Below are 23,650 nucleotides of genomic sequence, written 5' to 3'. Positions count from 1 at the left end.
AGTTGGCCAAAGTTGGGAGTAAGGTGAACCCCTAAGTAGGTAATGGAAGTAGTGCTCCAGGAAAAGGGGAAGTGTTCTGTTAGCCGGTCGACCGTAGCTTGGGGGGAGGAGATATTGAGGGCTATGGATTTGGACATGTTAACCTTTAAACCTGAAGCCTGCCCGAATTGATGAAGAAGGTGGAGAATGTTAGAAATAGATATGAGGGGGGAGGTAACAAAAAGGAGGACATCATCAGCAAATAATGCACATTTATGTACGGATTGGCCACATTGGACTCCATGGATGTCTGGGTGATTCCTAATGGCAATCGCTAGTGATTCGACGCCTATGGCAAAGAGAAGGGGGGATAGGGGGCAACCCTGTCTGGTGCCTTTAGAGATCGGGAACGGGTTGGAGAGGTGTCCCTGTAGTCTGACTTGGGCCCTGGGTTAAGAATATAGGGTCCCTAGGAGGGTCGTGAAATGAGTACCGAAGCCCCAGTTCTCAAGGGTGCGAAACAAAAAAGGCCAAGTAATAGTATCAAAGGCTTTCTGTAAGTCAAGCGAGAGCCGGGTTTGGGTATGACAGAGATGTATGCAAGATTGGAAGCTGGGTCAATAGGTGAGTTCTGGTCAAGGGAGTCGTGTCAAAAATCGGGTCAAAAAGGGGGAAAGGGCTTCCGTGAAGGATTTATAGTAACAATTGGAAAATCCGTCAGGGCCGGGGGCAGAGCTTTTTTTTAGAGACTTGATTACCGCACTAACCTCCTCCTCAGAAAAAGGAGCATCCATGATTAAGCGGTGGGCATCAGAGATTTTAGGGAGGGGAATGCTGTCAAGGAACGAGTCAATTGTTTGGCTGTTACCTGGGCTAGGACCCGAGTAGAGGTTGGAATAGAATTTGTGGAAGGCCTCTAAAATTTGTTTGGGATTTTGGGTCAGAGTGCCAGACAGGGATCTGATTTTTGATAGAGCCTGTACTCTATATTTTGGAGAGAGTTTAGCCGCGATCGTTTACCTTTTCTATAAGGACTTCATCTGGCGTGGAGGGGTTCTCCAAGTACTGTCTCAGAGCTACCTTGACATGGTCACTCTTCAACCCTGTGGTCACTGATCTCTGGAATTTTCTCATTTATGAGCTCAGCCCCAAAGTGGTCTCCAAGTCCTTCCTCTTGTGTGGTTGCCAACAGGCGATCCTTGAGCTCGATAGCCCGGAATAGAAAGTTATCACCTTAACCACTTCCCGACCAGCGCACGACGATGTACGTAGACAGAATGGCACGGGCAGGCATATTGGCGTACAGGTACGTCCAATATTCGATGCCGCCCTGCCATCGGGAGCACGGCGCCGGCGGCGCGCTCCCGCGCTGGTCGGGACCCCCATGAGTCCGGTCGCAGGACCCGCGGACTCGATCGCCGCGGGCATCCCCGCGATCGTCTCACGGAGCGGCCGAATGGAGGAAATGCTGTGTAAACAACATTTTTCCATTCTGCCTAGCAACTAGTGACGCTGATCTCTGCTCCATGTGATTGGAGCAGAGATCAGTGTACACTAAATGAAAGCCCAACCCCCCCACAGTTAGTAACACACTCCTAGGAACACTTAACCCCTACACTGCGACCCACTGGTTAACCCTTTCACTGCCAGTGTCATTTACACAGGAATCACTGCATTTATATAGCAGTGATTACTGTATAAATGACAATGGTCCCAAAAATGTGTCAAAAATGTCCGATGGGTCCCCCACAATGTCGCAGTCACAATAAAAATCGCAGATCGCCGCCATTACTAGTAAAAAAAAATAATAAAAAATTATTAATAAAAATGCTATAAAACTATCCCTATTTTGTAAACGCTATAACTTTTGCGCAAACCAATCAATAATCGCTTATTGCGATTTTTTTTACCAAAAATATGTAGAAGAATACGTATCGGCCTAAACTGAGGGAAAAAAATGTTTTTTTATATATTTTTGGGGGATATTTATTATAACAAAAAGTAAAAAATAATGCGTTTTTTTCAAAATTGTCGCTCTATTTTTGTTTATAGCGCAAAAAATAAAAACCGCAGGGGTGATCAAATACCACCAAAAGAAAGCTCTATTTGTGGGAAAAAAAGGACGTCAATTTTGTTTGGGAGCCACGTCACACGACCGCGCAATTGTCAGTTAAAGCGACGCAGTGCCGAATCGCAAAAAGTGGTCTGGTCTTTGACCAGCAAACTGGTCCGGTCTGAAAGTGGTTAAGTAATGTTCATCAGTTTATAATACAACTCAGGAGAATCTTCCTCCTCATAGTAGCTCTTCAGAACCCTCCTCAACTGATTCAGGGCCAATCCAGCTTTCCTTTCCAACGTGGCCCTGACACTAGACCCAGGACTGATAGCTTGAATTACTGCCTCTTTAATTTCAGTCTGAGTATTCTTTCTCTAGTCCCAACTCTACTTGGTGTGAGAGACTGATGTAGGACAGTTTGTCTTTCTGTCCTTTTTCTCCTATTTGGCCAGCTATGCCGAAATCTTTCTGAATGGTTATTTCTTGTAGAGGGCCGGAGGTGCGCATCCTCTGCACTGTGCTATGGCTCTTGAGAGGTGCGTGCTCCACCAATGCGTTCAGCCATTAGTCTGGAGGCCTCCTGAAATTTAACATTCGTTTCTCCAAAGTGTCGCTTTAGATCAGCTACCTGTTGTCCGGAACTTAACGGTCCGGAACTTAAGGGTTTTAGCTGCTTCTGAGTTGGCGAGTCCCACACTTTCTTACTAGGGTGTGTCAAAAAAAATTCCATTCTCTCTGACATTTTTATGCTAGCACTGTGGATGTTTTCAGGGATATCTTGCCTCCATTCTACCAACACGTAAGTGCAGTCAGTCTCATAGCCAGGCCTTACTGAGACCACATAAGCTTTTTTGTCTGGGGACAAGACCTGTACCCCCTCTTTAATTTCCTTCTCTCCCCAGCCACTTTCAGGAAACTCAATAGCCACACTTGCTTCCGAGCATATCCCTTCTGCTTCACACCACTGGACGGCCTTATCGGGATCCGTATCGGGAGGGCAGGGTCTCTCTCTTGAGTGACATATCGTGGACGAGCCCCCAAGTGTAGCACTGACCCCCGAAGGAGCTGCTAATTAGAGTTGGGCCTGCACTCTTCTGAGGAAACTACCCTTCTGTTTCACTCTGTCCCCTTGGCACAGCTGCGGTGCAATAATAATACAGGTACCTTATACTGTTTATATTGTACTGTATAGATCCTTCAGGATCCCCTGACTCCACCTGGTGGGGAAAGACAGTAAGCCACACACTTGTTCTCTTAAACAGAAATACTTTTACTGAAAGTATAGCAAATAGGTGGTTACAGAGATTGTACTGTCACTCCAACGTAGAATGTCAGTACAACATGAATTAACAATCAGGTACAACAAACAATATACAAGTATGTTACTATCTAGACCTGGGAGCTCCCCTTATTTAAAGTCTACGTGAGGCCTTACTTAAAGTATTTCCTCTTTTATCATCTTTCTTCGCTAGCTTAAGTGGTTCCTCAAATAATTGTAATCCAAAGGGGTATGTAGAGAAAGTTAACTTAAAATACTCCAGGTATACCTCCAAGAACTTGTATTTGGGTGCTAAAGTGAACTGGGCCTCAAGCCTACCAAATGTCAGTTGCTCAGTTACACTTCCATGGAACAACAGGTTCCTGCGAGGCCTGTGAATAAGTCTAACTGCGTGCATTCGATTAAACGGTGGGCCGTAACCCGCTAACCAACTGGATCAGAGTTCTGGGTGATGGCTTGGGTCCGATAACTGCAGCTTGCTTCCACTTAGACTGGGCCAGATGCTCCATGTCACTCGCCTGACTGGATCCGGTTCTCCGCTACTCCGACAAGCGTCTCCGATCCCCCGTCAATCTGATCACCAGCTCTTGGCTCCACTAAGTCACCCTGCAAAAAGTCCGGTTTGCACTCCACGGTGACTATCTACCAATGCATCCGAGAACCTTCCACACAGTTCCGCACAGGCGGGCAACGTGGTCCCAAGAGACCAAATATGGCCGCGGCAGCTCCTTTTATCCCCTACCCAACATACACTGCGTATAAGAGTGTTCATGTGTAGGTCACACAGACTCCTGGATAACAAGGGTCAAAACTCTTGTCCAAAACAAACATCACTTCCTATCAGTCTTTTGGTGTTTTAAAGATCACCATATCTGTGCATTACCAGATTGCGTCAGTAGATGGCTCCAAGCACTGAACCATCACAATGTCCATAGATTTAGCATTGGTATAAACATAATTACATTAATACACAATTATGTCCCCGCTACATATCTTTAATATATATGTATATAATGTTCCCCAAAAAGAAAAAAATCCCAAGGCTGTTTACTTGGTGTGGGTAGTTCGCCTTAGGGTCGATTGGAAGCCAGGGGAGAGCTGGGTCGCCTCAGAAGACCTCTGGGGTTAAGCCCTGACCACCCTACTTCCCCCTGCAATTAAGCAGGTTATCAGATGCAAATGGCAAATAAACCTCCATACATCAAAGTAGCGTGGAAAAAAAGCAAGTTTAAACAGAAAAAAAGTTACTTACTGAATGTTTAAAGACCATAGTTGATGGCCGTGGCTGGCGGGGCATGGATGTAAACAGTGCGCATGTCTGCTAAGCAAGAGGCAGAAGTGACGACAGACCCAGGCCACATCTAGTCCACCTCCGCCATCTTAGAAGATCCAATTACACCCGGTTCGTGTCGGGCAGAGAGAACCTGCCCACTAGTGAATCCAGCATATCGGATCCTAAGAGATGTGACGTCAAGGCTGACAAGCAGCCTATAGTCAGGTGTTGGGACTGGGAAAGCAGGCAAGCCCAAGTGTCATCTGCAGAGACTGGTTTAACACTTAAGTACAAGTGCCCGGGGCATCCATATGACTACTGGTTTTGTCCCCTAAAAAAAGCCAGCTTCAAATAGACAAAATGTAAAGAAAAAAAACAGAAGAATATTTCTTAAATTGAATTATTTGCTTTCAATAATATCAAAACAGGAGGCATCCATTATCAGTCTTCCAGATGTATTTTATTCAAAGAATCACTAAACTTCGTAGTGTATCTCCATCACATAATACAGGAAAAAAAAAATTGAAAAATATATACAGTATATAGAAAAACAAAAAATCAAAAAGACAAACTTATTAATATTAACATGAGTATGATATTTACATAAATCACAAAAGCAGCAATTGGACCATTTAAATGGAGTACTGTCTCATAAATAGTTTACAGAGTCATGTCAGAAAAAGCCAGAAAATGGGGATGAAAGGGAGGAAAGGAAAAAGGGGGGGGGGGGGGGAGAAAAGAGGGAAATGAGTATGAGATATAGAAAGCGGTAAACTGTAAGTAGAAAAATCATAAGCCAAGGCAGATTTGAAGTTTTTGTGTTATCATTAATATTTTCTGAAAGATGGCCAAGAAATCATAAATTCTGCCAGGGTATGCCCTGCATACTAGCACATTATGAAAGACTTACCTTGAAACTAATGGGCTGCTGCCGCTTGAATGACCAAGCCGGCGATGTCACTCCAGCACTTCCAGGCGGGAGTCTCAGGCATAGCACAGCTCCGACATCACAGAGTGCTCCAAATGAGAACATCTCCTAAACGATGCACATTTAGGAGATATTGATTTAGGTGAGCTTCATTGTAACCAAGACATCTCAAGTCTCACGCAAGGTGCGGGAGCCTCCCGCATTTTGGGGGCGGTTCCCGGACACCCACCAGTGCTGCCCAATATCCCGGCTGCGGGGCTGATCCTTGATTGTCCGGGGATGATCGGTGCAGCAGGAGGGACAGCTGTGAACACCGATCTCCCTGTATAGCTGACATCCCTCTCTCCTTCCTGCGGCTGATGGCTAAAAAGGTATACAGGGAGATCGGTGATCACAGCTGTCCCTCCTGCTGCACGATCATCCCCGAATGTTCCCTGTATCCTTATCCTCCACCCCTCTCCGTGTCCTTCTCCCCCCCTTCTTCTCTGACTCCCTGTCCTCCTCCTCCGCCCCCCATCCCCCACAGCCAGCTTCCCTCCTCTCCTCTCCCGCCGGCTGTAGGGATCTGTCAGGATTGCAGGCGGAGGAAAGGACCGGTCATTTACTGACCCCTTCCTTTTCTGAATTGGATACAGTGAGCTAGATCTCTCTGTGTCCTGTGAAAACTGAGCAGAGTAAACTGTGTTACTATGCTCAGTTTATGAATGGAGAGGAGCCGCTGTCTCCTGTCCATTCATCTTCAGTGCTGAGAAAGGGACTGGGGATTCTGTGTCCTCAGCCTCTTTCTCTGATTCAAAGAGGAGATGTCTGGGTTCTATCTAGACCCCTGATATCTTACCAAAGCCCCCCAAACAGGGTTACAAAAAAATCCAAAAAATATATCAAAAAAATGGAATTGTAAACAAAAATTATAAAAATAAATTATATATATATATATATATATATATATATATATATATATATATATATATATGACACCACCCCCTGCCTTAAAAACGCTGTCCACTGCACCAACCCCCTCCCCCCGAAAAGCATTTGAAAAAATGTAATTGTAAAATTAAAAATATGTAAAAATAAAAACTGACACCATCACCACCACATACTCCCCACCCCTTCCCCAGAAGCTCTGTGAAAAAAAATATTTTAAAGTATTTAAATAAAATAATAAACAACAAAATTGTAAAAAATAATAGAGAAAATAATAACAACAAAAAACTATGGACACACTGCTCCACTGACACTTTCCACTACCACCACCCCCAATCATTGAGAAAAACAAAAAATTAAAAAAATTGTAAAAAATAATTTAAAAAAAAATTGTAAAAAAATAAAAATAAAGAACTACTAACACTGCCCACTGCCCTACTGACACCATCCTGCACATACTACTCACCGCTGTACACTCCACACTCCTCACATGCACATTATACCCACCTACATACACTTCGCACTCCTCTCCTACACATACTACCCACCGCCATACACTCAACACTGTACAGTCCCTATTTAACATTACTACATTCTGCACTATGTAAGTCAGACTCTATAAAACCACACCCCATTTAAGCCACACCCAATATGTAGCATGGTTTAAGCCACGCTCACCTCCCTGAAATGAGTTTTTGTAGGTTGGGATGTCTGATAAGCTCACCTGTATGTAAAAATCAAAAGTTTACAATCGCTTTAAAATTAATTCACACATTTTCGCTATAGAGGCCAAAATCAATACACTAGGTGATCAAGAAGCTAGCAAATTGAAAACGTAAAAACTATTGAATATTGAAAATATTGAAAAAGAAGAATATTGCACAGAGCGCTCATTGCAAACAAAGAAGATGCATTTCAAAAGCAAACCACAGGCTTATTGCAATAATAGGGCATATTGATTGGGAATAAAAATACATTTCAAATCACTCCAAATGAACTGAACTCCATAGACTTTACGAACATGGACATGGGGTTATTTTTAGACAGTACATCCTCACTGACTTTAAATAGATCCCAGAAAAAAAATCCCCCAGAACAAAAGATACAACACAAGAGGGTCAAACACACTCTAACTCATAGGCACATGGACAAACTATGAATACTAGTTTTGGCCCCCTAAAATATCACAAATGTTTTTTTTCTGTTTTATTCATTTTTTTTTTTTCTCACAGCAGTTTGGAATAGTGAATCTGCTCCAGGGTAAAGAATGCCCATTATGGACCAGAATGGGTAATCACAAAGGGGGACGGATAAAGGGGTTGGGTTAGGTTATATAGTGAGGGATGGTTCGGGTAGAACTCGGAAGACATAATTCTCCCTAGATCTTGCCCCTTAAATTATCACATTACATTTTCATGATTTGATTTTGCCACATCAGAGGACTCAATGGAGTGGTGGGGGGTGATGAAAGGGGGAAGACGAGGGAATTGGGGGGGGGGGGGGTGAGGGTGGGTGAGAGGAGCTTAGACCAGGTGGAGAAGTCGGGTAACCCCCTAGGTCTGTTCCTGAGGGGGAAGATCTGCAGGGGTTTTTGCATTCAGAAGCAGGTTATGTCATGCTATCTCTTGCCTCCTTCTGACTGAAAAATCTCATTATACTTGGTAATTATAATAAGGTTCAAGGAGATATAACTTTTATATATACTGTATGTAGGTATTGTATTTATGTTATGTCCTGTCTGAGATCTCAATGTCTTTTGTAATTTAGGATGTATTTTATGATGATGTACTGTGTTTTGTAATCCTTTGTTAAATGAAAAGAACTTAAACACAAACTAAGAATACTATCACCAGTGGCTAAGAGTCACAATGTGGTGGTATTTTTTCACAATTTTGGTTCTGGTTGACCTTCTTCTTCATCACTGAGAACACACAACACAGCACCTGCACCAATAACCTTACTGGATTCACCTTTTTTAGGCCTTACCCCACACTTCCCCAATCATCCTCCCTTGACCGACCCCAATTATAGAAAAACATTTAACTCAAAAGAAAATAGATCAATACATAAAACCTAAAGCCTAATGCCACTTTTGTGGAAAAAAACGTAAAAAAAGAAAATATAGAATATACAATTGCTACAGGAGCCATATTTGTAATTGAATGTTATTAAAAGTTACCTTTTCTTTTCAATATACAGCAGCTGTGAGTGTTTTTGCTGGGTAGCTTCACCCTGTATTTTTGTTCTGGTCATCATTAGCACTAAGAGCGAGCTGAAGTCGAAATTTTTACATTTCCCATCACTTTTTGTCTGTTACAATTAAGGATGAGCTAAGGTGCAGCTGAACCCAGCTGTCACATGATAGTAGGCCACTGGCCCAATTGCTCTGCCTGGGGAATTCCCCACCTAGCAGCCACACATAGCAATGGGGTGAGGATGCTGGTGATGCCAGCCCACTCATTCTACTTCTAGAAAGGGACAGGGATGAGGCCATATCAGTTGACCAAATATGGCTGGGTGGCCATATTAGGTCAAGGATGTCAATTTGTTACTTGCACCTGTGGAAAAGGAAATTTCCTGAAAGCAGATGATAATTTTAATGGCTTGCTATCATGTGACAACTTCCAGAGGGTCTAAGCCAAACTGGGTTTTGTCTGAAACTTAGCTCTTCCTTAAATTGGTTGTAAAGCCTCAAGATGTTTCAGCTTATGGCATTCTATACATAAAGGTGAAATCTCTTCTGTACTGCAGCTCCCTTGACCCCCCCCCCTTTTTTTTACTTACCTGACCCAGATCCAATCCAGTTATGTTCATGAGGGGGCAGAGGCTACAACTGCTGTCTCACTCCTCATTGGACAGATTAATAGCAGCAGGAGCCATTGTCAATCAAATCCAGTGACACGGGAGTGGGGGCCGAGTCGAGTCCCGCTGTCTGTGTCAATGAACGTAGCAGTGGGACTCGGTAGCAAGCCCGTACAGGTGCCCCCAGGGAAAGCGGCTTTCTGTGAGGACACCCAGTGAAGAGGAGGGGCCTGGAATGTCGGTGGGGCACTCCAGAAGAAGAGGATTGGGGCTGCTCTGTGTAAAACCATTGCATAGAGCAGGTAAGTATAGGCATGTTTGTTATTTTTATTTAAAAAAACAAGGGTTTACAACTCGTTTAATTATCACTGAGAAAAAAGGCTAGGGGAAAATGTTAAAGCTTTCAACAGAAAATATTTGAGGTTACATTTTCCAAAGGGGATACTTATTCTGGTGATAACTATCTAAAAATGAAATTATCCTCACTTTATTTTTACTTCTTGTTGCTACTCTGGGACCAGGAGTAAATAATTGACACAGGCTTTAATGCTTCCTTGTTCTATTGAAAAATAATAACACCATTTTTTGAATTTTAGATACACTATAATGTCCAATTAACAGTTATTCTTTCACAAATCAAAGATCAAGTCTATCTCAATTATACCTATGTTTTATATTGATTGAGTTTTAATGATTAGGTCTACGCAAACCTGAGATTTCTAAAATTAAACAGCAAATACAGTCAACATCAGTTTTATGCAACACCTAACATTTTATTGTGGCAAGATAACATTTTTGTTTATTTTCTCTACATTTTCCTTTAGGTGAATTTCTGAATCATGAGAATGATATTTCTACACACCGCCGTCTTCTTGTGGATCCTCTGTGGGGTTTCCGCTGAGTGTAAGAACTCTTTTTCCTGACCGTTTGTTTAGAATATTATATGCTTTATATTAGGCTGACATTAAAATTGTAATTATAATTATCCTGTATAGTGATGGACGAACTTCCGACGGGACGTTTCGCGAACGCGAAACGCGAACGGACACAAACGTTCGCGAAAACGACCGTTCGCCGCGGGCTCCATTGACTTCAATGGGAGGCGAATTTCGCAAACCTTTAGGTCGAATTTGCGGCCACGGGGTAATTATTAGGGGGTAGCACGTAGTCCCACCACCTGGACAATAGCATAATACATGTATGAGGTGAATTTGGGATCGATAACTACAAGCATTTTTTTTTTATTTGGGAAATTGTTCTGACAATTCAGGACTATGGAGCTAATGAAGGCAATGGAGGAGAGGGAAGGTCAGGGACCAGGGTAGGCAAACAAGAGGGTGCAGGAGATACAGAGCACTGACAGCAGCACCGTAATACAGAGCACTGACATCAGCACCGTGACATACAGCGCTGACAGCAGCTCCGTGACATACAGCGCTGACAGCAGCTCCGTGACATACAGCGCTGACAGCAGCTCCGTGACATACAGCGCTGACAGCAGCTCCGTGACATACAGCGCTGACAGCAGCTCCGTGACATACAGCGCTGACAGCAGCACCGTGACATACAGCGCTGACAGCAGCTCCGTGACATACAGCGCTGACAGCAGCTCCGTGACATACAGCGCTGACAGCAGCTCCGTGACATACAGCACTGACAGCAGCTCCGTGACATACAGCGCTGACAGCAGCTCCGTGACATACAGCGCTGACAGCAGCACCGTGACATACAGCGCTGACAGCAGCTCCGTGACATACAGCGCTGACAGCAGCTCCGTGACATACAGCGCTGACAGCAGCTCCGTGACATACAGCGCTGACAGCAGCTCCGTGACATACAGCGCTGACAGCAGCTCCGTGACATACAGCGCTGACAGCAGCTCCGTGACATACAGCGCTGACAGCAGCTCCGTGACATACAGCGCTGACAGCAGCTCCGTGACATACAGCGCTGACAGCAGCTCCGTGACATACAGCGCTGACAGCAGCTCCGTGACATACAGCGCTGACAGCAGCTCCGTGACATACAGCGCTGACAGCAGCTCCGTGACATACAGCGCTGACAGCAGCACCGTGACATACAGCGCTGACAGCAGCTCCGTGACATACAGCGCTGACAGCAGCTCCGTGACATACAGCGCTGACAGCAGCTCCGTGACATACAGCACTGACAGCAGCTCTGTGACATACAGCGCTGACAGCAGCTCCGTGACATACAGCGCTGACAGCAGCACCGTGACATACAGCGCTGACAGCAGCTCCGTGACATACAGCGCTGACAGCAGCTCCGTGACATACAGCGCTGACAGCAGCTCCGTGACATACAGCGCTGACAGCAGCTCCGTGACATACAGCGCTGACAGCAGCTCCGTGACATACAGCGCTGACAGCAGCTCCGTGACATACAGCGCTGACAGCAGCTCCGTGACATACAGCGCTGACAGCAGCTCCGTGACATACAGCGCTGACAGCAGCTCCGTGACATACAGCGCTGACAGCAGCTCCGTGACATACAGCGCTGACAGCAGCACCGTAAGCAGCCCCAGGAGGAAGTCAGCACAGCACAGGGATGGTGTGATCCCCTCATAATAAGAACCCCCAGGAGGAAGTCAGCACAGCACAGGGATGGTGGGAGCCCCTCATAATAAGAACACCCAGGAGGAAGTCAGCACAGCACAGGGATGGTGGGAACCCCTCATAATAAGCAGCCCCAGTAGAAATATGACACCGCTCAACCTCTTCAAAGAGGAGGGTAGGGGCATATAGTACGGTGTGCTTTTTTGGGTCAGGGAAGTGAGCCAAATGAATTAAGAAGGTCTGTGTGCTTGATTCCAAAAATTGTTTATAGACATATACATGGTCTACTGATCACATGTGTTGAATTCCTCCGAGATCCATGCCTCATTCATTTTTAGAAATGTGAGGTAGTTAACACTGTGGTGAGCTAGGCGAGTACGCTTATCGGTCACAATCCCCCCTGCTGCGCTGAACGTCCTTTCGGACAGGACACTGGATGAGGGGCAAGCCAACAGTTCGATTGCAAATTGGGCAAGCTCTGGCCAGAGGTCAAGCCTGCCCACCCAGTAGTCTAGGGGTTCATCACTCCTCAGAGCGTCCACATCGGCCGTTAACCCAATGTAGTCGGACACCTGACGGTCTAGGCGTTCCCTGATGCTGGATCCGGATGACACCTGTCGATGGGTCGGCTGAAAGAATGACCTCATATCCGAAGTCACCAACACATCTTCAAACCGGCCTCTTCTTGCAGGCGCTGTTGGATTGGTACCCGCAAATCCTTCTCTGGGAGTGGGAATTGCTCCTCTGCCAGCGCACGCAAAAGCAGAATGCAGCATTTCTCGAAGCAAGGCCTGGAAGTGCTGCATTCTGACAGCCCTCTGCGACGGCGGTAACATTTCCGCCATTTTGTGTTTGTACCGGGGGTCTAAGTACGTTGCCACCCAGTACTGGTCCTTGACCCTCATGCTTTTTATACGGGGGTCCCTATTAAAACACTGGAGCATGAAGGCCCCCATTTGCACTAAAGTGGAAGCGGTGTGGTGGCCTGGCTCCTGCTCATCATCCAGGATAATGTCGTCCTCTTCATTCTCCTCTCCCCATCCTCGCACAACAGGGATCCCAGAAAGGTTTAAAGCATGCTCTTCTTGCTCCTGCTCATCCGCCCCGGCACCATCCTCCTCTGACTCCTCATCAGACTCCTGTTGTTGACTTGTCTCAGATAGAGTAGCCCCCCCTGGGAATTCATCCAGCATTGCGACTTCCTCATCTTCCCGCTCCTGCTCCTCCACAGCCTGATCAATGACACGACGCAATGCACGCTCCAGAAAGAAGGCATAAGGTACCATGTCACTGATGGCGCCATGGCTGCGACTGACCAGTTTGGTGATCTCCTCAAATGGCCGCAGAAGTCTGCATGTGTCGCGCATGAGCAGCCACTGGCGCGGTGAAAAAAAACCCAGCTCCCCAGAACCGTTTCTTTCGCAGAGTTCATACAGGTAGACGTTAACTGCACGTTTCTGCTGGAGCAGCCTATCAAGCATATAGAAGGTTGAGTTCCATCGCGTCGGGCAATCGCAAATAAGACGTCTGACCGGCAGATGGTGTCGCCGCTGAATGTCAGCAAGGCGAGCCATGGCCGTGTAAGATCTTCTGAAATGGGCCGAGATTTTCCTTGCCTGCCGCAAGATGTCCTGGACCCCAGGGTATTTGACAAGGAATCGCTGCACGACCAAGTTTAAGACGTGTGCCATGCACGGCACGTGCGTGATTTTGCCCTGTTTCAATGCGCTAAGCAGATTGGCACCGTTGTCACACACCACTTTACCAACTGTCAAATTGAGCGGTGTTAGCCACTCATCTGCCTGTGAACGCAAAGCTGAAAGGAGTGCCGGGCCAGTGTGGCTCTTTGCTTCCAGGCACAACAGACGCAGCACGGCATGGCAACGTCTCACCTGGCATGTGGAATAGGTTCTGGGGAGCTTGGGCGGTGCAGTGGAAGAGACGCTAGCAGCGGAAAAGGAGGAGGCAGCTGAGGAGGAGAGGGAGGAGGATGGAGTAGGAGGAGGAGAAGAAGAGTCAGGCCTGCATGCAATCCGTGGCGGTAAAACCAAATCTACACGGGTGCCACGGGTTACATGCTTGACGGCCGTCAGAAGGTTCACCCAGTGGGCAGTAAAACTGATATACCTTCCCTGCCCGTGTTTGCTAGACCACGTGTCTGTGGTCAGATGTATCTTGGCACCGACACTGTGTGCCAGAGATACATTCACTTGCCGCTGAACATGGCCATATAGCTCTGGGATGCCCTTCTCTGAGAAATACTTCCTTCCTGGGACCTTCCATTGTGGTGTTCCAATGGCCACAAATTTGCGAAAGGCCTCCGAGTCCACCAGTTTATATGGCAGTAGTTGGCGGGCTATGAGTTCTGACAAGCCAGCCGCCAACCGTTGGGCAAGAGGGTTATCCGGCGTCATCATTTTTTTACGCTCAAACATTAGGCCCACGGAAGCCTGCCTTTTTGCAGAAAAATGTGAGCTTGGCGTGATGGAAGGTGGAGTGGAGGACAATTGTGAGGAGAGAGGAGAAGGAGAAGTAGAAGACGAGGCTGGACGGTGAGAGCCTGCAGTGTGGCTTTGTGTGTTCCGTTGCTCCCACTGGGCTCGGTGATGGCTGCTCATGTGCCTTCTTAAGGCGGTCGTCCCTAGGTGAGTATTGGGCTTACCGCGACTAACGCGTTGACTGCAAAGATTGCAGATGGCAACGCTATTGTCAGCAGCGGACACGTTAAAAAAAGCCCACACTGCGGAGCCATGTGCCGGTGTCCTGGGAGCGCCAGATGTGACCGTACATGGTCGATGACTCGCTCCTGATACATTTGCAGTCTGCTTTGTCCCTGCTGTGCAATGTAAGTCATTGCTGCTTCTCCTCCCTATCTGCTGGTCCATATCTCCCTCTGAACTCCCCTCCTCTTCCTCTCTTGTGGGCACCCACGTGACATCACTAGACACGTCATCATCAACGTCACCTTCCCCACCGCTATAAGTAGAGTAGGCAGCAACACCGGGGACCAACCTCCTCCTTGGGCTGATCTGGGTACTGGCGTCAGACTGCTGAGTAGCGCTTGTTGCTACCTCCTCTTCCTGATCCAATACCAAGAGTGGCTGCGCATCAGAAATGTCCTCTTGATATGGATCGGAAAATAATTCCAGTGACTCAAGCGGAAGGTATGTGGTGGTGGTGGTGGTGGTCGTGTTGTTGGTGGTAGTGTCTTTGGGGGTGCACATAGCAGAGAGTGAAGAAGAGGGTGCAGATCGAGAGGATGAGGAGGGTGCAGAAGAGTAAGGCTGAGCGAGCCACTCAACCAAGTCTGGTGCATCCTTTAAAGTAATTGAACGCACCTTCTGCAACTTCCCACTTTGGCTCAAGCCTGTTGCTCCTGCCCTACCCCTACCACCCCTGCGGAAGGGCCTGCCTCTTCCTCTGCATGTCATTTTTTAAATGACCCTGTGACAAAACTCTTAGTCCCTATACCGCTGAAGGACTGCTGCAGTATAGGTGAGCGGTCAGCAGTGGTGCACGTCAACCCTATCTATTGTGGACCTATAGCGGTCCTTACAGAACAGCAGACTGTACCGCACTCAAGCCTATGTACCGTAGCACCCTATACCAAGTTACCAGTCCTTATAAGAACTTTTGTGGACCAAGCAGGTTGTGTATTAGTGTTTAGCAGACTGTACGTCAGTCCCTATACCGCTGAAGGACTGCTGCAGTATAGGGCAGCGGTCAGCAGTGGTGCACGTCAACCCTATCTATTGTGGACCGATAGCGGTCCTTACAGAACAGCAGACTGTACCGCACTCAAGCCTATGTACCGTAGCACCCTATACCAAGTTACCAGTCCTTATAAGAACTTTTGTGGACCAAGCAGGTTGTGTGTTAGTGTTTAGCAGACTGTGCGTCAGTCCCTATACCGCTGAAGGACTGCTGCAGTATAGGGCAGCGGTCAGCAGTAGTGCACGGCAACCCTATGTATTGTGGACCGATAGCGGTCCTTACAGAACAGCAGACTGTAACGCACTCAGGCCTATGTACCGTAGCACCCTATACCAAGTTACCAGTCCTTATAAGAACTTTTGTGGACCAAGCAGGTTGTGTGTTAGTGATTAGCAGACTGTACGTCAGTCCCTATACCAATGAAGGACTGCTGCAGTATAGGGCAGCGGTCAGCAGTAGTGCACGGCAACCCTATGTATTGTGGACCGATAGCGGTCCTTACAGAACAGCAGACTGTAACGCACTCAGGCCTATGTACCGTAGCACCCTATACCAAGTTACCAGTCCTTATAAAAACTTTTGTGGACCAAGCAGGTTGTGTGTTAGTGTTTAGCAGACTGTGCGTCAGTCCCTATACCGCTGAAGGACTGCTGCAGTATAGGGCAGCGGTCAGCAGTGGTGCACGTCAACCCTATCTATTGTGGACCGATAGCGGTCCTTACAGAACAGCAGACTGTACCGCACTCAAGCCTATGTACCGTAGCACCCTATACCAAGTTACCAGTCCTTATAAGAACTTTTGTGGACCAAGCAGGTTGTGTATTAGTGTTTAGCAGACTGTACGTCAGTCCCTATACCGCTGAAGGACTGCTGCAGTATAGGGCAGCGGTCAGCAGTGGTGCACGTCAACCCTATCTATTGTGGACCGATAGCGGTCCTTACAGAACAGCAGACTGTACCGCACTCAAGCCTATGTACCGTAGCACCCTATACCAAGTTACCAGTCCTTATAAGAACTTTTGTGGAACAAGCAGGTTGTGTGTTAGTGATTAGCAGACTGTACGTCAGTCCCTATACCAATGAAGGACTGCTGCAGTATAGGGCAGCGGTCAGCAGTAGTGCACGGCAACCCTATGTATTGTGGACCGATAGCGGTCCTTACAGAACAGCAGACTGTACTGCACTCAGGCCTATGTACCGTAGCACCCTATACCAAGTTACCAGTCCTTATAAGAACTTTTGTGGACCAAGCAGGTTGTGTGTTAGTGTTTAGCAGACTGTGCGTCAGTCCCTATACCGCTGAAGGACTGCTGCAGTATAGGGCAGCGGTCAGCAGTAGTGCACGGCAACCCTATGTATTGTGGACCGATAGCGGTCCTTACAGAACAGCAGACTGTAACGCACTCAGGCCTATGTACCGTAGCACCCTATACCAAGTTACCAGTCCTTATAAGAACTTTTGTGGACCAAGCAGGTTGTGTGTTAGTGATTAGCAGACTGTACGTCAGTCCCTATACCAATGAAGGACTGCTGCAGTATAGGGCAGCGGTCAGCAGTAGTGCACGGCAACCCTATGTATTGTGGACCGATAGCGGTCCTTACAGAACAGCAGACTGTAACGCACTCAGGCCTATGTACCGTAGCACCCTATACCAAGTTACCAGTCCTTATAAAAACTTTTGTGGACCAAGCAGGTTGTGTGTTAGTGTTTAGCAGACTGTGCGTCAGTCCCTATACCGCTGAAGGACTGCTGCAGTATAGGGCAGCGGTCAGCAGTGGTGCACGTCAACCCTATCTATTGTGGACCGATAGCGGTCCTTACAGAACAGCAGACTGTACCGCACTCAAGCCTATGTACCGTAGCACCCTATACCAAGTTACCAGTCCTTATAAGAACTTTTGTGGACCAAGCAGGTTGTGTATTAGTGTTTAGCAGACTGTACGTCAGTCCCTATACCGCTGAAGGACTGCTGCAGTATAGGGCAGCGGTCAGCAGTGGTGCACGTCAACCCTATCTATTGTGGACCGATAGCGGTCCTTACAGAACAGCAGACTGTACCGCACTCAAGCCTATGTACCGTAGCACCCTATACCAAGTTACCAGTCCTTATAAGAACTTTTGTGGAACAAGCAGGTTGTGTGTTAGTGATTAGCAGACTGTACGTCAGTCCCTATACCAATGAAGGACTGCTGCAGTATAGGGCAGCGGTCAGCAGTAGTGCACGGCAACCCTATGTATTGTGGACCGATAGCGGTCCTTACAGAACAGCAGACTGTAACGCACTCAGGCCTATGTACCGTAGCACCCTATACCAAGTTACCAGTCCTTATAAGAACTTTTGTGGACCAAGCAGGTTGTGTGTTAGTGATTAGCAGACTGTACGTCAGTCCCTATACCAATGAAGGACTGCTGCAGTATAGGGCAGCGGTCAGCAGTAGTGCACGGCAACCCTATGTATTGTGGACCGATAGCGGTCCTTACAGAACAGCAGACTGTACTGCACTCAGGCCTATGTACCGTAGCACCCTATACCAAGTTACCAGTCCTTATAAAAACTTTTGTGGACCAAGCAGGTTGTGTGTTAGTGTTTAGCAGACTGTGCGTCAGTCCCTATACCGCTGAAGGACTGCTGCAGTATAGGGCAGCGGTCAGCAGTAGTGCACGGCAACCCTATGTATTGTGGACCGATAGCGGTCCTTACAGAACAGCAGACTGTAACGCACTCAGGCCTATGTACCGTAGCACCCTATACCAAGTTACCAGTCCTTATAAGAACTTTTGTGGACCAAGCAGGTTGTGTGTTAGTGATTAGCAGACTGTACGTCAGTCCCTATACCAATGAAGGACTGCTGCAGTATAGGGCAGCGGTCAGCAGTAGTGCACGGCAACCCTATGTATTGTGGACCGATAGCGGTCCTTACAGAACAGCAGACTGTACCGCACCCAAGCCTATGTACCGTAGCACCCTAGACAGACCAAGTTACCAGTCCTGATAAAGAGCTTTGTGGAACAAGTGAGTTGTGAATGATTAGCAGACTGCAGCAGAAGGGCAGCAGTCAAGTATAATATTCTTTCTATATTTGGAAGAAAGAATATTATACGTGTACAAGCCTATTACCGTACCACTGATACCAGTCCTGAAAAGAACCTTTGTGGAACTAATAGTAACAGCAAGTCTTTAAAATTATCCTCACTGCCTGACACACTGCTTCCTGCCTGTCCCTATACAAATTGGCAAAAAAGAGTAGGCTGGAACGATTAGCTGGAACAGCTCTTTTGTGGACCTGATAGTAACAGCTAATGATGATGATGATGATGATGATGAAGAAAGACTAATCTGGCTGAGCTGTCCCTAAAATAGCAGCATACAGCGCTCTGTCCCTTTATCTAAACTGACAAAAGAAACTCAGGCTGCTGACCTAACACCTATACCAGTCCTGAAAAGAACTTTTGTGTACCAAATAGCTAGCGTTTTCTCTGTCCCTACTCCACACAGGATCCTTTCCCTACAGTGACAGAAGAAAGAATGTAAAATGGCCACCGGATCGGGTGTATTTATAGGTTAGGGGGAATGTCCAAGTGTCCATGAGCTGTCATGTCTCAATTGGTTGTCCTGTAACACATGATAAACGTGTCACGAAAGGTTAAAGTTCTTGTATACATTAAACACGTAAGTCCGCCGGGGCGAACGACGGAAAAAGGCGTTCGAACCCGCGGACGGCGAAAGTCGGAAATTCGCCGCGAAACGACCGCCGGGCGAACCGTTCGGCCATCACTAATCCTGTATAAGCCACGTATAAATGATGGCAAGAAGATAGATACATATGTACAGTAGATCTGAGGTTGACCCATCTATAGATCTATATCTATTGTGTGTATATATATATATATATATATATATATACTAATTAATCATAGATATGAGATAAATTATAGGTAGACAGAAAGAAAGGTAAATGCTTAGATACATTATTATTATTATTGTAATACAGGATTTATATGGTGCCAACAGTTTCTACAGCTCTTTACAATAAAAGGGAGACAATACAGCAACAATACACTTCAATAAAAGAGGGTTAGGACTGGAGGGCCCTGCTCCTGGGAGCTTACAAGCTAATAGGGAGGGGGTGGTGGAATAAAAGGTAATAACTATGAGTGATGAACTGATGGGAGAAATAAAAGATTTGGTTATTAGCAGAGGGCGGTTTGCGTGTTATTTGGAGACAAGGTTGTTGATATAGCTCGGGGCAGAATTGTAAATGGCTTTGTATGTTATTGTTAATGTTTCGAATTTTATTCATTGGGCAATGGGAAGCCAGTCGAGGGATTGGCATAGAGGTATGATGGACACTGAACAGTTAGTAAGGTGGGTGAGTCTGGGCGCAGCATTCATGATAAACTGATGAGGGGATAGCCTGTGAAGAGGTAGGCCAATGAGGATGGAGTTGCAATAGTCAAGGCAAGAGATAACAAGGGAGTGAATAAGTTGCTTAGTAATTTCAAGCATTTAAAAAGGGACGTATTTGGAGATGTTAAGGGGGTGAAATCTACAAGATTTGGACATTGATTGGATTTGGGGCTCAAAGGGCAGCTCAGAGTCCAGGATTACACCTAGCACCCTGGCATGAGGGGAGGGACGGATGGTTGTATTATTGATCTTGATGGAGAAGTCAGGGGAGGGGGCATGGGCAGGAGGGAATGTTATGAGATCAGTTTTAGAAAGATTGAGTTAGAGGAAGTGGTGTGACATCCATGCTGATATGTCAGTAAGTTAGTAATGTGAGAGGAGACTGATGGAGTGAGGTGAGGAGTAGAGAGATAGATTTGGGTGTCATCAGCATGGAAATGATACTGAAAGCCATGGGGGTTTATAAAGTGACCAAGGGAAGAGGTGTAGATGGAGAGGAGGAGGGGTCAGAGGACAGAACATCGGGGGACTCCTACAGTAAGAGGAAGTGGAGAGGAGGAGACATAGTTATACATAACACTGAAGGAGCACAGTGATAGGTAGGGGGAGAACCAGGAGAGAGCTGTGTCTTACAGGCAAGGAGAGTGGAGTTTTTTGAGGAGGAGGGGATTGTCAACAGTATCAAAGGCTGCAGGGAGGTCTAGTACTATGAGTATGTAGTAGTGGCCATGTTTTAGCAGTTAGTAAATCATTAGTGAGTTTAAGTAGGTCAGTTACAGTGGAGTGTAGTAAGTGAAAGCCAGACTGTAAGGGGTCAAGAAGGTTGTTGTCAGTGAGGTAGGAGCTTGGACGGTTGTAGACCAATCTCTCTAGAGGTAAACGGGAGCAAGGAAATGGGTCTTAAGTTGTTCAGGCTGGTGGGGTCGAATGAGGGTTTTTTAAGTATGGCGGTGATCGTCACATGTTTTAGAGGGTAGGGGAAGGTGCCAACAGAGAGAGAGAGATTGAAGATGTGAGAGAGGGAGCATAGGATAGAAGAAAAGGGTGACCGTAGTAGTGAGGGAACAGGGTCTAGCAGACTGAGAAAACATTACTGACCTCTTCAGTAGTAAGGTCAAAAGAGGAAATTATTGAGGGTGGTTTTGTACAAGGTATGTTAAGTGGAATAGCTATCTGTGCAGTGGAGATGCTCCATGAATTGCATCAATCTTGTTTTTGAAGTGATTGGTAATCTCGTGAGTATGTTTCTGATTGGAAGTGGTGGTGGAGAAAGTAGAGAGTTAAAAGTAGAGAAGCGATAATGAGGAGTGGATGACAGAAAATTAATGAGAATTAATGGAGTGACAAAGTAGGCTTGTTTGGCAGCATGGAGGGAAGAACTTTATTTTAAGAAGGCAGATTTATTTGGGGTGAATGCTGGCTGGGGTTCGGTTTTACGCCACAGTTCACGATTATCTCTTAAGATTTCTGAAGAAATGCCCCGTCTGTGACTTCCCCCTGTCTATCTATCTATCTATCTATCTATCTATCTATCTATCTATCTATCTATCTATCTATCTATCTATCTATCTATCTATCTATCTATCTATCCTGCCCCAAAGAATCAAATAATGTCACAACTTTAATCACATTAGATACAGTAGATAGCTATTCAGTGAGTACAGATTTTTAAAAACATTTAAAAATACTTTTCTGACTCCATGGCAGCACATGTTCAGGTAGCTTCACCCTCACACCTACCCCATGGGACCACACTCCCATAAATTTTGAGACTGACTCAAAGACTATGTTCCTTTTCTGACCTGCTCATAGGACCTATCAAGATGGTGTTTCTCTTACCGTCATTAATTTGGTTTACTGATGTACAGTATGTCAGTTCCTGGATCTCTGGCAGGGCCGTGAGTGGAGATGTTTCCAGCTAACGGCAGGACATTTACAGGAAGATACCTGGTTCCCCAGCTACCAGGAGGGTGGTATTCATGGCACACAAAAAATGAGGATCAGTGTTCCCAATTATTTGTGGTAGGGCATGACACTGTATTCCTAGCTATCAACAGGATGATGCTAAGATAAGGCGAGACTCCCTAGCAAATAGCAGGATGGTATTTAACCACTTGCTTACTGGGCACTTAAACCCCCCTCAGTCCCAGACCAATTTTCAGCTTTCAGCGCTGATGCACTTTGAGTGACAATTACGCGGTCATACAACACTGTACCCAAATGAAATTTTTATCATTTTTTTCCCACAAATAGAGCTTTCTTTTGGTGGTATTTAGTTACAGCTCGGAGTTTTATTTTTTGCTAAACTAACAAAAAAAGATGCAAAAAAAAAATCATGTTTTAATAGTTTGTTATAAAATTTTGCAAACGGGTCATTTTTCTCCTTCATTGAAGTGCGCTGATTAGGCGGCACTGATAGGCTGCATTGGTGGGCACTGATGGGCTGCATTGGTGGGCACTGATGGGCTGCATTGGTGGGCACTGATAGGCTGCACTGGTGGGCACTGATAGGCATAGTTAAGGCGGCACTAATAGGCACAGATAAGGCGGCACCGATGGGCACAGATAAGGCGGCACTGATGGGCAAAGATGGGCACAGATAAGATGGCACGGATGGGTGGCACGGATAAGTGGCACGGATGGGTGGCACGGATGGGCACTGATAGGTACCACAGATAGATGGGACTGATGGGCACTGATAGGTGGCACTGATAGGTGGCTCTGATAGGTGGCACTGCTGGGCACTGATGGGCGGCACTGCTGGGCACTGATGGGCGGCACTGCTGGGCACTGATGGGCGGCACTGGGGTGCAGCACCTTTGAGGCAGATTTTGGGTGGCACTGTGGGTGGCACTGCTGGGTGGCACTGTGGGTGGCACTGTGGGCACTGCTGGGTGGCACTGTGGGCACTGCTGGGTGGCACTGTGGGCACTATGGGCACTGCTGGGTGGCACTTACTTTATTTCAGGATGGCACTGCGGGTGGCAGGTGGGCACTGGCAGGGGGCAGGTGTCCGTTTGAATTGCTGGCCGTGATCGGGACTGATGTCCCGAACACGGCCGCCGGCGATCGGCTTTTTTTTTTGCTCCTCGCGCTGTCAGCGCGAGGAGGAATACTAGCCGATTACCGCTTCCGTTTTATCACATGATCAGCTGTCATTGGCTGACAGCTGATCACGTGATAAGGGGTCGGGATCGACCCCTTACACGGATCGGTGATCAGGCGAGTCTCACGGACTCGCCGATCACAGAGCGCGCCGCGCGCGCCCCTCAGGGGGCGCGCAGGCCGCTCGTAACCGGGACCACGTCAATAGACGTAGTCCCGGAAATGTGGGTCCGCGCTGTTGCCGTCATTTTGCAATAGCGCGGATCCCAAGTGGTTAAGGTATACATGTGATAATGAGCATGTCTGAGAGTGTTCTCAGACATCAGCAAGACTACTATATTTTTGACCAAATACCTAACAGCGGTTGGTCCAGAGTGTGCCCAGCATGTGTAATGATCACCCTGCAGAAGAGTTCTAGGATGCATAAGTATGAACGGATTGAGATAAGCACAAGCCACTTAACCAGACACCATGCAGGCTGTTAGGGATAACTCCACTTTTGTTAAAGTTGTTCTATATGCAGATTTTTGTACCTCCCTTTTGTAAGACTGTTAGGATGCCTAAAATGGAAGATCCTGCACAAGTACCTGCAATGCAAGTCT

The 23,650-nt window shown here is 46.7% G+C and overlaps 2 protein-coding genes across 4 annotated transcripts in view; one reads left to right on the top strand and one right to left on the bottom strand.

The window, feature by feature from the left end:
- Positions 1-23,650, bottom strand: part of LOC143989146 (fucolectin-like) — a 565,918-nt gene that overhangs the window by 61,724 nt on the left and 480,544 nt on the right. The gene's annotated exons all lie outside the window — the stretch shown is intronic.
- Positions 1-23,650, top strand: part of LOC143989147 (fucolectin-4-like) — a 378,380-nt gene that overhangs the window by 184,863 nt on the left and 169,867 nt on the right. For 2 of the 3 annotated variants that reach the window (XM_077489174.1, XM_077489172.1), the window contains exon 2: positions 10,069-10,147. The exons of the other annotated variant lie outside the window; for it this stretch is intronic. In XM_077489174.1, the coding sequence (XP_077345300.1) occupies positions 10,084-10,147 (64 nt within the window). In that variant the 5' untranslated portion in view covers positions 10,069-10,083. The remainder of the gene's footprint in view (positions 1-10,068; positions 10,148-23,650) is intronic. 3 annotated transcript variants of the gene reach the window in all.

The sequence above is a fragment of the Lithobates pipiens genome, unplaced genomic scaffold (assembly GCF_037356315.1).
Source record: "Lithobates pipiens isolate NorthernLeopardFrog02 unplaced genomic scaffold, aLitPip1_a1.2 Scaffold_18, whole genome shotgun sequence".
In the NCBI taxonomy this organism is placed as follows: Eukaryota; Metazoa; Chordata; class Amphibia; order Anura; family Ranidae; genus Lithobates; species Lithobates pipiens.
The sequence above is the reverse complement of the archived record's forward strand: the minus strand, read 5'-3'. Positions and strand labels throughout refer to the sequence as shown.